Source organism: Malaya genurostris, chromosome 3, assembly GCF_030247185.1.
Source record: "Malaya genurostris strain Urasoe2022 chromosome 3, Malgen_1.1, whole genome shotgun sequence".
Taxonomy (NCBI): Eukaryota; Metazoa; Arthropoda; class Insecta; order Diptera; family Culicidae; genus Malaya; species Malaya genurostris.
In genome coordinates, this window is record NC_080572.1 from 191,541,996 (window position 1) to 191,558,394 (window position 16,399).

A 16,399-nucleotide genomic window follows, 5' to 3' on the forward strand; every position below is an offset into this window, starting at 1 on the left:
ATGTATATCTAAGATATCGCAAAATCGTTGATTAGCTCTTTTAAAACACCATTTTTGTTCTAATATATCTGTTAGTCAATAAACAATGTTTACGATTTCAATGCGTTGATGGGCAAATGAATCAAATGATAACTGTTAAAATGCACAATATATCGATATAATCCTAATACGATTCTAAACGCTCGTAGAGTAATCAGAAAGTACGAGTTCTTCATGATGAACTCTCCGCTGGTTTTAAACCAGTTTTATTTCCAATAGCTTAACTAATTTATCTTCGATGAGAAATCTTCCTACAATTGATCTGATTCTAGCAGATCAATCAATAACATTCAGGGTTTCAATTAGGCAATGATTAGTTCAATTAGTCATATATTCTACCAGTTTAGAACTAATCGACTAGAATACTATCGAATGTAAACCCTGAAATTGTTTTGGGAAATATAGATATAGCCGTAAATAATTTAAATCATTACTTTATTGAAGTTCCAAAAGCTCAAACTAAATTTAATTCCCCTTCATCTACATCAATACCAACGTTCTTGTGATCCTACTATGGAATAGTTGAGGACCTTTAAAACAAAGTTAAACATAGATTCACTGAACAAATCAATTAATTTTCTAAATCTTTCTAATATTCTATACTGGTTATCAGAAACCAGTTTCAACTCTTCCAATTTTGCGAGTCCTTTTGACATCTTACAGAAATGTAAGCATAACACAAGTATTGTCTCAAGATAACCTTACTGAGACAAATTATGATGAAACAAGGGCAATTATTAACAAACTTAAAAACTTAAAAATTTTCCCTATGTTACCTTGAGATTTTGCCATAAATTTTGCAGGTTTTTTGAATACTTATTGAAAAATTTAATAAAAATCCAACAGAAGCATCCGAATTATCCTTATTTTTCAAAATGAGCTTTCATTATGCTGTTATTGATAACAACTTAAAAAAACTCTGATGCTTCCTGTTTGATTTAAAACTACCTGCAAACATCTAAATATCGTTGGACTAAACATGGGGCGTTGGCCCAATTTCCAATGGACAATAAGTTATTTCAACACTTGTACTGAACATTTCGCTCAAACGCAAAATTTGGTATTGTCTCTAACTCTTCGATTGTTGAAAAAAAAAATTATGCTAACAACTGTTACTCATAGGTGAGCTAGTAATATTTTTCCCGGTTTTTCACTGAAATTCCCGACTTTTTCCCGGTTTTTCCCGGTGAAATCAAATTCCCGACTTTTTCCCGGTTTTCCCGATTTTCCCGGTCACTTGCCGCCCTGAAAACTGGACCGACCGTATGACGTACTGCAAGGCCAGCCGAGGCAGCCATTTGAATGAAATTATATTCCACAGTTAACCGAAAAGATTGTACTTTAATATGAAAAAATAAATTTTGAAATCGGATGAACCGTTTGTGTTTAATTGCATGTTTAAAAAAAGTTACATGGCGGATCCTGTACAGAATAGTTTTGGGCATCTAGGATAACATGTCTCGGCTGCCGAAACCTTTCAACAGCTTGAAAAAGATTGGAAAAAGCATCAAAACTTGTCGCCCAGATTTCCATTGAAAACTAGGTGCGTCCATCTGAGACAGTCTTTAAGTACGATTTCGATAAATTTTCGAATCTCGATCAGGAAAATTCAGTTGATTCGATTTTTTGTTGATATTTCAGAGTACTTTCCCATGTCAGCGTAAATTGTGCCTGCTACCTAGTTTCCCAGAAACACCTTTTATCACCTGCACAAGTCAAAGTTCACTGTATGTCAATCATTCACGCCAATGTCAATCATTCATGTTAGCGGAATTCTTTACTTCACTGGGCTCTTTCGTCCGCATACACCCCGCATCCTTACCAGAATTTCATTGATATTCGTCGTGCGTTCATCAGCATGCACTCACACTACGTATGACACACAGAAAATGGAATGTAGTAGTTTGAATACCGCAAAAGTACCGGCTGTTGGTTAGGTTTTCGGAAATAAAACAAAATTCCGAGCACTGAACATGGCTTTCCTATGTACATAAACAGAAAGCTATTATGGCTTCCCTGATAATAATAGCGATGACTTGGTGCGGCCCTACGTCGCTTATCGGTCCGACGCAAACTTACAACTCGACCGACATGAGTGCCAATGTGAGAAACAATAAAAATTAAAGCATCATTCGAGCGGTGTCGGAATGAGTCATAACAACTCTGTCACGTCACGTGTGCTTCGGTCTGATAGCAATGATTGCCGGCATCGCTCAAAATACTGTTCAACTTTATTGCAACTTGTTCATCTGAATTCGATTGTGTCTGGGAATGGAGAAAAGTAGTTCCGTTCGTTGGTTGGAGCAAGACACTAAGCTTTCGTGACTGAAATAGCATGATTGCGAACGTGGGATTCCAACAATATAGCTTTTCTGCTGTCGACTTTGATAAGGGTCCATGTCTTTGCAAAATATCGATCGCGTGGCGAGGGGGAGAGCGAGCCCACGGACGAAAAGTTGAATTATTATTTGCGTACGAAGGTCGCTTCCGCCACTTTTCGGTGCGTTGTTCACCAGTATATCCGGTGAAAGATTACGTGGCGCCAATTACAAATAGCACCAAATTAGCATAGAGGACCCATCTCACCATGCGGTCTCACAAGGGTGTAAACAACGGACTAAAGCTTCAGCCCAGGCTTGAGAGTAGCAACCTTTCTGGGATGCAAAGTTTTCCAGTGAAACATCAGCTAGTGTCACCGGAAAATAATGGGCTGCGATTCGTTTTGAAACTTTTTTTCCCCGGTGATGCATTAGGTGACAAGAAATTATAAACAGAGTAATCAAAACAGTGAGTACAAATTAATTGATTTCAAGAAGAGATATGTTAAACATTACCTCACGAGGTACTGCCTGTATCAAGCTTTACACTTATTACATAGTACAGTCAAACATCAACTGGGACTTCATAAAATCATTAAGCAAAGAAATTGTTCTTCCTTCGTGAGATGCAAGCTATAATGATAAGATGTCAATATTACGACATTTTGATGTCTATATTTCTATTTCATTTTACTTCACTTACTAAAACTAGATTTACTGGAAGTTTAAGCAAAACGTTCATTATATGTAACGAAACAATTAAAAAATATTCGGTGTATTGGTGGATATACCGATACAATAGCTGAACTGTGATTTTTTTTGCTGGTATCTTTTTTGGCAACACTGTTTTTGACAGATCACGCGTGAATCTTGTTTCGTGTTATTGTCAAACTTGCTTAGTTTGTTCTATAATTGATTCATGAATCGTCGCTTGGAACCGTTCATAAACCACACACTTAGGAAAATTTACATCTTTATAGATGCACATAAATGGAGCGTCGCGATTCTCTTACATTCACAATTCAAGGTATGTAGAAATAAGTCATATCATTAACTTCACAGTTCATTTAGCTGACGCTTACATCGAAACAGACGCAAAATTTAGTTTTACATGTTAATATATGTAATATTGTGTCATCATCGAAGAAATTACGACATGCTTGAATTTACGTCAAGCGTAAATATATTTTTTTCTAGGAGTGCGCGTAGACTCACTGGAGGGAGGGGAGATCTGACAAATTCTACGTTTGTCTACGAGGGGGAGGGGGGTTTTGTCTAAAGTCTACGTAGTCTCTTTTTTTATTTTTCAAGCAATTTAACTTAGTTCAGTTAGCCGACCGCGCGTTTCCTTCGATTGATCAACAAGAAAGTTGAAATTGCGTATTCAACCAAATGCATAATGCTTGAGAGCAGAACTGAAATTTGTCACGTCGAATGAACTTATTATTTAGTCACATCGTAATCAAGCAGTGAAAGGACAAATGAAGATAATGAAGATAATGTCAATTGTTTCTGTAATCCATGAGCGTTCTGTCGAGCGAAATGTCTAGAGAATTTTAGAAATCGGCAAAGGACCGACGTTAGTAGGGTGACAAAATGATCAGAGTTTATCACTCATCTATAGACGATCACGAATAAGAAAAAGAAATTAATTATGAAAATACCAAATCGCGAGGAAGTCTAAAAAATTATTCATATTTGTGTTCTGACGTGAAGAGGGTTGTCAGTGTGGTTCCTTCCAACCAAAAACGGATTTGAAAAATCAAAATGATTGGAATTGCGAAAGTAAACATTTGTCATAAAATACATCCCAGAGGTTGAAATCGAACCAACCAACTATTTCCACCCATAAAATTGTTGATTTTAATTTTGCAATGATTATGGTTTCGGTTTATACTGCCCGACGTTTCGACCACTGGTTATGGTCTTTTTCAAGGGAAACTGCGAGTTTATTTGTTCTGAAAGATATTACAAAAAACATTAAAACTGTGTGTTAACTGTGCATAGGGCGCTGGTCCTCAGTCAGTTGTTGTATGGTCGAGTCCCGGTCTGAAGGATTCTTAGTGTAAGTAGGATTGTAGTACTAGCCATGTATGGACACAGATGCATGGACACATATAATAAACTTTTTCAAACTAGTTTCACAGAAATGTATCGTTAAATAGAACATCTACTGAAACAATGAAAAAATGAACGCTATATCTTTACACTACTCTACATTAATAAGATGAAGTTATGTACCTGATGTTTTGTGTTATAAAGGGTGGTCTCCGACGGTGCCAGTAAGCTTACCTGTAAGAAAAGAAATAAAAAAATATTACATACAGTTGAAGAGCTTGTATATTGTTAATAAATAGCTTGGATTTATCGATATTAAGAAATTTGTGGATATTGGATCCATCTAGTGGTGTGATAATGCCTTGCTTTTCCCATTCAAATAGTCTCATGTATAGGATTTTATACTCAGCTTATGCTGAACAGCTTAAATATCTCATAAACCAGCAATTATTTCGATTCATGGATTGACTTTGTAAACGCGCTTGGAAATGACGAGCGTTTTGGGTAAAAACCCAATAATGGATGTTTTTATCAATTTCTAAAAAATGTCCGATTTAACCCCGGTCTCCCCTATATTATGAAAACTCCCTCCGAAAATATCCACGCCCAGTATTGTGAATATATGAAACAACCTAATAGTAACTTTCAAGCAGGAATCAGAGCTAATTCGCTCAAGTGGCACATTCCCCTAGTTATTTGGAGATTTGTTCCTTGACTTCTCATCATTTTCCTGATGGAAGGCAGGGATAAAAGATACATAGAAGGGAAATGTGTAGTGGGCGAGGTGGAAAAACAGCACAAAACAAATATAAACAACAAGAACAACAACAACAACAACAAAACAAGAAATATATCGTTCTGCATCCACGACAGAATGCTGAACGATCTGCAGGTGTCAAAATGCACATTCAATAAAACCTCCAACCACCGAGAGGATTTAGAGATTATACAAAAGCGACACCATTCTGCTTTCCTGGAAGAATGCAGAACGATTCGCAAAACGTATGAACAGAAGTAATAAGGGATGCCAAACAATCTGCTAAAACCTTTTAAGGTAGAAACATAAGGGATTCATTCACTCCAGGAAGAACGATGAACACCTCTGACTATTGCTACTTACTATATTGGGTGAGAAACGATAGAGTATCCTTCAATTTTGGCTAACCATACACAGTTTCACCCGAAACAACCCATGCATCATCAATCATAGTAACCCTTGAGTCATCAGACAGAATTTGACAGCTTTATCAGTCTCTAACCGTGATGGAAAAAACAGTGGAGCAACTCCGTTCAGAAATGTGCGTGATCCAAGAACGGTACCCCGCTGCGTCGAAAACGGACATCGTGCGGCATTTTGTGGACGCCGGCATCTACAACATCTTGTCATTATTAGACAAGAATCGAAGCATCGAAACAAGCCCGTTTCCGGACGGCCGACGACTCTGAGCGACAATAAACTTCAAAGGAAGCTGAAGAGGAAGACTTGGTCACATCGCAGTGTGCATTTGGCCGGGAGGTCGGTGCAATCTAATGAAGGAAGTAAACGCCGAGGTGAAATTCATTTCACACACCAAGAAGGTGCTGCTGTGGCTGACAATCATCGAGAAGGTGATGTCAAAGCCGCTCGTCTTTTGCTCCGGACTGGCTGGGAAAGGAGAAATTTATAGTACAAAACTCCTGCCAGAAGTTGCGTCGTTCATCAAGAAATTCCATAAGGGCGAAGACGCGGTTTTCTGGCCGGATCTGCTCGAAGCGTTCATTGGAGGAGATGGAGCGGCTGAATATCCAAAGTCGGTGAACCCGCCCAACATCCCCCAGCTGCGTCCCATCGAGAATTTCTGGGCCAACCTGAAGCGTAAGATATACTACAACAATTTTGTTGCGAAAACTAGAGGAATTAATAAATAAAACGAAAAAAAAGAACTCAACAACGTGCCTACACACATATTTTCGTCCGCTATGGCGAATGATCCGGTTAGGAACGGGTCATTTCGCCGAAAGTCATTTCGCCGTAAGGGTCATTTCGCCGAAAGCGTCATGTCTCCTGTATGTTATGTCTCCTGAATAACTGATGTGGCACAGCCACATAACCGAAGCCAAGATGGGTCGGCCGCCGACCCGTCGTCGGAAGCGGCGGCCTCTTGCATACAAACCTGTAACCGCCTCGTTTGCCCGGCCTACTCAAAGCTAGGTTTCTTTGCTTTTGTTAGGTCCCAACGGGCGGTAGCGAGGTCGGACAGCACATGAACCAAAACGATGTGACGTAGCCGCATTAGAAAAATACTAAAATACTACATACATTTGCCTTGTAGATACACATATGCAATTGCCTTGATGCTTGGTAGCTAAAAATCAACAAGTTTTCTTGTTCAGTTCGGGTTTACATCTCATCCAAGTCAGTCGATAAAACAAAACCGCTTACGTTGGGGACAGAAGAAACCAAGTACAGTATTGTGTAGTGAACAATAGACCTTGAAAATTAGTGAACCAAACGAACAAAAGCTACCGCCGGTACGAAAGAATACAATTATTGTTGACTTCAGACAGTGCAAAATTCGACCTTCGATACGAGAACTTGAAGGTTTACTTAAGGAGCAAATGCATCTTGACATTAAACGTGTGCATTTACTTCAATGCAATAAGACTAATAATGTTGTTTATATCCAGTTCTATAAAGAGTTGGATGCAATTCAATTCGCTAAAGACAATAATAATGTGCACTAGGTGGAGCATGAAAATATCAAGTACAACATTCCAGTATATATGGGAGATAGTGCTATAGAAGTGCGTGTGCATGATCTTCCCTCGAGCGTTATCGATCCTTATATTCGCCATACCATGTCCCAATACGGAGAGATTCTCTCTATCGAAAAAGAAAAGTGGAAGAATTTTTTCCCCGGTATTCTAAATGGCGTACGTTTGTTACGCATGCGCTTGAGGAGGCCTATACCTTCTTATGTGACATTCGGTCAGGATACAAGAATACCGTGCAAATCACTTGTTACCTATGACAATCAGATGGCCACATGTCAATATTGCCAAAAAGCTGTTCACTACGGTAAGCCATGTGATAAACCGGGCAAGGAGACAACCACACCAAAGGACAACGGTGCTTCCTTCACATCAACCCCAAGCAACCCCAGTACACCTGTGACAGTCACCAACAACAGGAAAATATCCCCTTCAACGAAACCATCCAACGTAACCCCTATAGAACAAAGTACACCAGCTGCAGTTAACAGCTTACCATCCAACCAACCAGCAACTGCAAACAATGTACAACAAGGCGCATCTACAGCAACCAGCAACGAAATCAACAACAATACCACGGCAATGGATGACGAGACGAACCACGAACAAACTGCCCCTCAATCCTCGCAGGAGGAAAATGGAAGCTCCTCTCCTCCTAGAAAAAGGGTGACAACGAGATCCAATACAAATAAAAATTTATCTAAAAACTCAGCTAAATCGGCCACGTAAAGCTTGTACGCAAATAGGCCTGAATAAAATATCTTTTAAATAAAAAAAAAGTTTTCTTGTTGACTATTAGCTACTCCGTTCTGAGGTTCATGAATCAATCTTTATTCAAGAGTACAAGAATCAATCAAGAAGTACAATTGTAGGGCATCAAAACGAGCGTTAACCCTATCATCTTTCATTTGTCTTTATTTTAAATCCATTCTAATTACGATTTTTTGGATTCGGCGAAGTGGCCCATTCGGCGAAATATCATTCGGCGAAATAACCCTTTCGGCGAAATGGTATTTTTAGGCGAAACGGCTTTCGGCGAAATGACCCTGATCCGATCCGGTTAACTGCCGGAAGGTCTCTTCCAAGAAAGTGGATTATTTTTCGCAAATAATCTTAAATAATAAACCTTCCACGGGAAATTAATCCAACGCAATTGTCTATCTTAACTTAATCACCATCCGAAAAAAGTACATTTTTTAATGCAAAAGTAACTTTACTAAAATAGGAAAGACAAATTAAGATATAAAGGAGCTGTGTCCTATGTAATTTCAAATAATACCTAACATTGCGATGATTCTTCAAAAAAAAAAACAACTCAATAACGGTCAAATCCACTCAATTAGGTTGGTTGAGTAGCGAAATTCCGATAATAACATGATACAGCCCCGAGCCTCGTCGTTTGGAAACTCGTATCAAATTACATGCTCATCTCGAACCGATATTATCCGATTAAAGCTTGTTTAACAAATCCCCCGGAAACGAACCGAGCATAAATGCTTCATTTTTTATTAAAAAGGAAATAACGATACGAAACAACTTCACCCCCCACTTCCCTAACCGTAGCTGCATGGTGTGCGTGAGTGTAATTTAATAGAAATCTTCCATATGTTACCCAGCATTAGACGAATCCACCCGCATGTTGTACGCTTTTGAAGAGATATGGCAATCTTTGAATTGGGTAAATGTTAGGACCCAGGACCGTTCCGTGAAGCAATTGCAATATTTGTTTCCTTTGGTGATAGGTTTAAGAAAAAAAATCAATTTCGTGGAAACTGAATCCTGTTTGAACGTTCTAGTGGGTTTTCGATGCCACAGTCGTGTGAAAAAAAAATCACATTGCTATCTAATATGTATACTATCATAACATTAATGTGGCATAAGAATACACTGCAACAAACCGAAGCGACGGTACTGCAGGCTATAAAGTTATAAAATAATCGCAGTGCAGGTTGAGGTTGACCACAAGCCACTGACTACGGGGAAGAAAATGCCAAGATAGTGCAACATCAAGTAACTGATGTTATCTACTGATATTAATATCGTGTATCAATCACCGTATCTTCCTGTTGGCTATTGGAATAGAATCAGTATGCAAACCAAGATGCAGTAAGGTTCGATGTCATGCCCCGGCACCACTAAAAGCTAACTTAACAAAGTAATTTTGTTGAAAGAAAAATTGCATATACTTTTTCTACCGTTGTTTTTTTTGCCCACTGAGATTAAAGATTTTATATTGAGTTCTCTAAATTTACTATCCAGAAAAATAGAAACCAGAAACGTGAGCTACTGGAAAATAAGGTTCAATTTCATTCAGTACACCTTGTTTATCCAAACATTTACACGTTGATCCCCATAACTAAAAGTTGTTTGGCATTTCGAACAGCGACAATTTGTAAAGGCCAAGTCGGTGTGCGATTAACCTTCCTTCTCAGGTTTCACCTACACGCATAAATTGTCGCACGTACACGTTGTGTCAGTTAGGCAAAGCTCCTTGATGAGAACAAATTGAAAATCGATATTTTCCAACTGACATTAACCGAGCCGCTGTTGGCTGCTGGAGCGTACCCATCTGTACAGAGGAGACTACGTAAGATTCCACTCGGCCCGGCCCGGAGCAGCAACATCAGCAAACACCCGTTCGGTGGACCTCGCTACCAGCCTTCCAGCCAGCCCATCATAAAACTCCATTAGCGCGTTAACTGAATCACGCAGCTAATTAGGAATCCAGCTCATAACAGTAACCGTCGTCGGAATATCAGGAACCATCGGGCTGCTCTCTTTGGTCGTTGTCACATATTTTAAAGTTGCCGCCTATACCAAACCCCCCTGTCATTATGTGTACTGACGAGGTATCAAATTGTGGGGGTTAATAGCCGATAGAATCGTTACCGACAGCAAATAAGTGCTTCCTTAATTGCTACCGTCGTGATGTACGGAGCTGTTTGCTTCGAAATAGATGGCAAGTAAGGAACGAAATAACTAGATGAAACATTTTTTAACTTTAATCAAAATATGCGACTATGGGTCACTGGAAGGCATTTTCTGAGATAGAAAAAATAGTTGTTAAAAATCGAAATTAAGAGCAAATTCAGCAGCTAGAAGCTTTATATGAAAGATCTATAATAGAACTGAAACTGGAACAAACGTATCCCCAGCAAGCCGTTCTAGTTTAATTTATTCGAATAGTTTTTCTGTCAAATTTAAAACTGGCATACGATACGAGTAAAACATTGCTGGGGCTGCCAGTTTTTCTTGTTATAAAATCCAAAATCAAATTTTAAAACTGACATAAATTATACATCTAGAACTAGAACACTACTGAATATGCCCTAAGAATTCAATAATAGCATTTAGGTATTATCATTTATTCTCTGGTACAAAGTGTAGTAATGCCAACTTTATCAAGGTACAAGTTTTGGGGTGTTTCCTAAAAACGAGGTAACTTCGATTCATAAAGTTTGCAGATCGTTTCTTAAAGAGTAAAACAAAAACCTCGTGGAAAGAAAGCTCGAATAGTTTCTAGTCTTAATTTATGCTGTATGCAGTAGGCAAGGATGGCTTTCAACGTATCAAAGAACGCTCTCTAGCAACTCTTCACACGATTCAATCAGTGTCATCAAAGAGAGACGGATATCATCGTAGCAACAAAAAATCGGCATAGAATGAACACCAGTGCGAGAGCAAATTTCTCTCGATGACCCGTCTGAACATCACGGGTTAGCACGCTGCTGTGGGGATTCTCTTTGAAGCAACAAACGGTCGCTTATTCTCGTTTCGCGATCCGATTCTATATGAGCAGATGATAACTGCGATAGAATCATTTTACTATTGCCGCTTATTCTAACTATGTGCATATAACCATTGTATCAGTTGTGTTTATGAAAATGTATGTGAATGCTCCACACAAGTGTTTTGAAATATTGAAACCTAGTATGAGAATTATCAAGTCGAATCATCGATTCGATTTTCTGCGATAATTGTCAACTTGTGATTCTCTCTTAGTAAATTCCACGCAGCACCGATCATTATCGGACAGTAATACTCAGAGTATGAAGTGGGGCGAAATAATGTAGAAAAATTCTCTCACGGTTCATCCATTGATAGACACGAGTTCTTGTAGCATCTTCTACCGGATTGAAAATGTTGTATACAGTATAGAGAAATATCGAGCAGCTCCTGTCAAATTATCGGCAATCACCAACACTTGCTACTAACACGTCGGTCGAACAACTTCTGGTCAACTTTCTCTTGTATGTTTTGGTTTTATTCATCAATTTTCTCTCCTTGAAAAGCTATATAATTGTTACAACATTTCGACTTTTATACCACGATTTCTTCTCAATCTAAAAAAAAAACACTTCTGTCTAAGCGGTCACCTTTTCATTCGAGATGCAAATCTCTTTCCAGGAAACTTCTGTTTTAAAAGCCGAGAAAAGAAAACAATCACTGCGGGCTAAATCTGACGAATATGGTGGACGCGGTAGCAGTTCTAATTTTAACCCACGTAATTTAGCCATTGCAACAATAAGCTGTTTTGGATCAGCTGTGTGAGAAAATGCGACACCTACTTTGCAAACAATTGTGGATAACCTTCTTTTTGAAATCCTTGCGATATCAGCTATATCTTGTTTGACACATTATTTTCTTTATACACTGAGGTCTCTTTCTACACCAAGGATACGTTCCGTACCGTACCGCGTAACTTCCAAAATTCGCACAAAAAAAAACGCGTAACTTCGGAAATCCGGAAATTTTTTATGCTAAATGTTTTAGAAATGTATGAAACGTCTAGATCTGGTGTAACCTCAAAATATTTTTTCCTTAAATCGACTTTGGGACTTAGAGAAACTAAATCCGCGTAGAAAAAAATGAAAAAATCGAAAATTTTCTAATGCCGTTTTTCATTGAAAAACACTGGTGGCGTGGATTGTTCTGTTTTTGCACTTTCGAGCAGAAATGCAATAAACAGAGCAATCCACACCACCAGTGTTTTTCAATGAAAAACAATTCAATCTAAGACAAGACAAGAAAACCGCGTAACTTCGTAAATCTGCGTAAAAGAAATCGCGTAACTTCGGAAATCCGCGTAATAAAGCCGCCTCAAAAACCGCGTAAAAAAAGACCTCAGTGTACTTGATTTAAACTTTCCTCTACTCTCCGAAATAAGATTACCGATTTTTACATAAGATACTTAATTGAAGAGCGGAGAATAAACAAATAGAGATACATAACTGTAGATCGAAAAATACGGAACGTTATTGAAGTACTACTTTCTTGTTTGATAATGTTATTATGATGTTAGGTCTAGGTCAAAATTAGTGCTTTTGTTAGGAAAAAGAAGTTACAAAATCGAGTTTTCTTAGACCGACATATTTTTAAGGGTTGAATCATGTAAATTTACACGGCAGGGTAGGAAGGGTGCTTGAACGGAAAAATAGGTATAGTGCGAGAAGACTAGTGTTTGATGAACAGAGAAGATGTTTGGATGTATGGTACCGGTGGGGTAACGGCCAGGATGTACGATGTACGTTCTATCATGCCTAACCGTGTTTTAGAGTTGTGTCTATTACAAGGTTCAGGGTGGCGAAATGGTAGCCCGTATCCACGGAATGCATAAGAACGCAGGTTCGAGTCCTGTCTCTGAGCGTATCTTTTTCCAAAAAGTCATCAATTCTGTTAAGTTTTTCATTCATTTGACTTTACCAATATATGTTTCCACTCAGTCACTGCAAAAATTAAACTTAGGTAGGGTATGTTTGACACATTTCTTAAAACATTCTTGTAAAACTCAGTCATTTTACGAATCATGTTCTTATGAATTGAGTCATATGTGGATTTCTGTCAGCTGGAAATTTCATAATTTTTTGCTGTGCTCATAAACTACGAATCTGTCTCATTTTCATGACAATTTATATATTCCAATCGACAATACTTATGTATTTCGTCTTTTGAGCCCAAATAATACTCGAATTACTTCTAATGATGGGAAGCGTATTCCGGCGCGTAAGCGTTCTGCATTGATCGATACATGTAGTAGTCGGATGGTGTCAAGTCAAGATTATATAGCGGGTGTAATAAAATTTTTACTATTGCACCTTCATTTACAAACTTTCTGGTCGTCGTGAGGCCGATTTTCTAGAGATGGCTGGGCCGATTTGAATCAAGCTAGTCTCAATTGAAAGTTCGCCTCGTCAGTCAGAAAGGCATGGATTGTTTTTAAGATCTGATGTTTACTTCTTGAGTTATTTTAGTCTCTGTATCGTTAATTTATTTTTTGTACTTGATCAATGGATTCAATTTTGTTCGATACTTAGAAAGCTTTTAGTAATGCCTATTCGATAAGCTAGAGATCGTTCTAATCTGTGAACTATCAACGGAGTTACCGATATTTTTGTGAGTTTAACTTTTCATCTTCTCCCAATAGAAAGAATTTTGAACGCTGCTCAAGAAAGCGAAGTTAGCGCTCTTTATGCTATTATGTCTGAGTAGTTGAGATGTTGAGTACAGCACCACTTAACAAGGTATTTTGTCTAACGTAAACATGTCTTAGAATTCAAAACTATGAGCTATGTATTTTTATAACTATAGTTGCTAGTAACCAAGTTTCACATTACTCAAAAATTATCAGTAAAAGAGTGTTTGCTAAAATTGTAAAATTTTCTGAGCTACGTTCAGAATTTTGAAACAAAATACATCGATACAATTTGTAAGTAACAAAATTTCATACCACTCAGTTCCACACCACTATTCAGAAAAATGCGTTTATTTAAAAAAGGTAGGATTGTCCCGGGTTGGCGGTTCAATGCATAAGGCGCTGATCTTACAACCCAGTTGTCGTATGTTCGAGCCCCGACCAGGGAGGATTCGTAGTGTCAGTAGAATTGTAGCACCAGCCATGCAATGATTCTGTACACTCTGAATCGGCTGTGAAGTCTGTTGAAACAGAAGGTCAAATTCCACTACAGGAATGTAATACCAAAGCTTAGCTCAGGATTCAATGTATATCCAGAATAACAGATTTTTTCTACAAATCTCTATTTGAATGTAATATGCACAGGCAATCGTAATTTTTGATACAATGCTTACTGTTCACAAAACCCCTCTAGAAACGTAAAAATTGTTTTCCCCAACAAATTGTATTTGAAACATATGAGTAATTGATGATGATGATGATGATGATGATGGTCCCACCTCATACCCCTACAAAGGTGTGAGCAGAACGAGTTATCTAAATGATAATTAATATTTTTGCACATATCTTAACCAGTAAACAAAAGACAACGATCTGATTAATCTAGCAGGTATAGATTTTTCTTCAAAAGAACGACTGACCACAAAATAACATTCAAATATCTCGGATTTACTATCCAGGGTTAATCAAGAAAATTTCCAACCCGGGAAGATCCTTGATCACATCAGGAATCGAACCCGATATCTTTACCAGTATCAGACAGTAATTCACCTGGCCCCTCCCCCCGGACCAGTGATCCAGATATTACCAGCAGAACAGGTGGTAGAATCTATAATGACTTGCCATCTCCGCCTAGCAGTTTAATTTGAACCATTAAGCAGACGCAAAATTTACACTATTTATGTAGTACTTTATGGATATTGTACCGAAGTGCAATATACTTTCTGACGTCTGAGGAGTAAACGGGTGACGACCGACTGTTGGTCACCGCATAATTTGAACATTAAGGGTTTTTTGGTTTGTACAATAAGGACATATTAATTTTCGATTTCTTCGCGTCTCGCCTTCTGCTCATCAGTGCTTATCCATAAAATGTTACTTATCCAATTCTTCAGTGTATTACGCGAAGGCCTGTTTAGAATGTTTTTTTTTAACTCACGAGTTGTAACGTACGACTGATTCTTTAAAAACGAGTTATAAATAAACCTTCATTCTTTGACTTTCCGATGTTGTACTCGGCCTCTCCCTCGGTTGCTTGGTTCCAGTGTTACCCGCAGAACAAAATGTGTCAGGTTTTTTCTTTTTTTCCCTTCAAATTACTACAATCTATACGGCTAGCAAGTCAAAGCTTGTTTCGTACGAGACGTCAGGTCGGGGTAGCAGATAAACATAAAATGCTACGCACTGATGAGTCGAAGACGAAACGTAACCGGTGAAAGACCATAATTATTTCTTTAAAATAGTTTAATACTTCGTTTAATGTTATCTACAAACAGTGTGGGGTGTATATTTTTTATTGTGCGATTGATTACTTGCAGTTTTTCCTATAACATACGTTTAGTAGAAGTAACAGTTCTCGAGATGCAGTCATTTCAAGATGAAAGTGAATGCAAAAAAAGGCAATCGCCCTTTTTAAAAATCATTCCTCAGTCAAATCGGTCTCTGTATCCCTGGAAAATTATTGCTTTGCCCTACTGAAGACGTGTACAAACAGTTTCTTTCAAACCGGAGAAAGTTCAGATTTTATTTTCTAGAAGCCTCATAGGTACACGATAATAGTTTGCCTAGAAAAAAAATGTGTACAGAAAAAATGATAACGCATCGTAGTAATAGATAAATTTAACAAAACATGAATATTTAATAATTCCTATTTTTAATGAGTTTGCAAAATAAGCAATGATGGTTTCTTCTTGTATTCTTCTAATCGGAAATGCTCACTATTTTTGATGTGTTGTCTCGAAGTTCGCTAAACAGACACGAATGCACATTGGTTTGAATTTATGGTTCACGTATGAAGACTTGATTGGGCTAATAGGAAGATTTCTGAAGTTTGGAAGATTTCTTGTTGGGGCGGGTGTAGCGTGATGGGTTAGTCGATGCCTTTCATTCTGGATTCGATTCCCAACCCCGCATGTCAGAAAGTTTTTCTGGTCCGAAGAGACGAATGAGGTTCAAACCTCTATAATCGATACAAAAAAAAAGATTTTTTGAGACGAAAAAGCTTGTCGGTTCAAAAATATTTAAAACATGATAAAATGTTTAAATTGGCATCGATATTCTTACACAAACAACGTAACTTTTGCAAACATAATTATATTACTGCCATCAATGTTTCATGTGTGTGTATTTCGAGTGACTAAAATGATAATATAATAGTTATTCTTCTACATTCTACATTCTATTTAAATATTTCGTGCAATATTATCATCCACCAAAGAGGGAAGAAAACAGTGCAAAAGTAAACTCATCAAATAAGCTGCTGTGGAACTTGAGGAAACGGAACAGAAAAAAAGATCAAATCAGCGTAAGCAGAGCCCGTATC

At 38.0% G+C, this 16,399-nt stretch overlaps 1 protein-coding gene across 13 annotated transcripts in view; it reads right to left on the reverse strand.

The window, feature by feature from the left end:
• The window catches only part of LOC131439125 (protein alan shepard), a 553,131-nt gene that overhangs the window by 75,857 nt on the left and 460,875 nt on the right, over positions 1–16,399 (reverse strand). For 12 of the 13 annotated variants that reach the window (XM_058609775.1, XM_058609774.1, XM_058609773.1 and 9 more), the window contains one exon: positions 4,599–4,649. The exons of the other annotated variant lie outside the window; for it this stretch is intronic. In XM_058609775.1, coding sequence (XP_058465758.1) covers positions 4,599–4,649 — 51 coding nt within the window. The remainder of the gene's footprint in view (positions 1–4,598; positions 4,650–16,399) is intronic. 13 annotated transcript variants of the gene reach the window in all.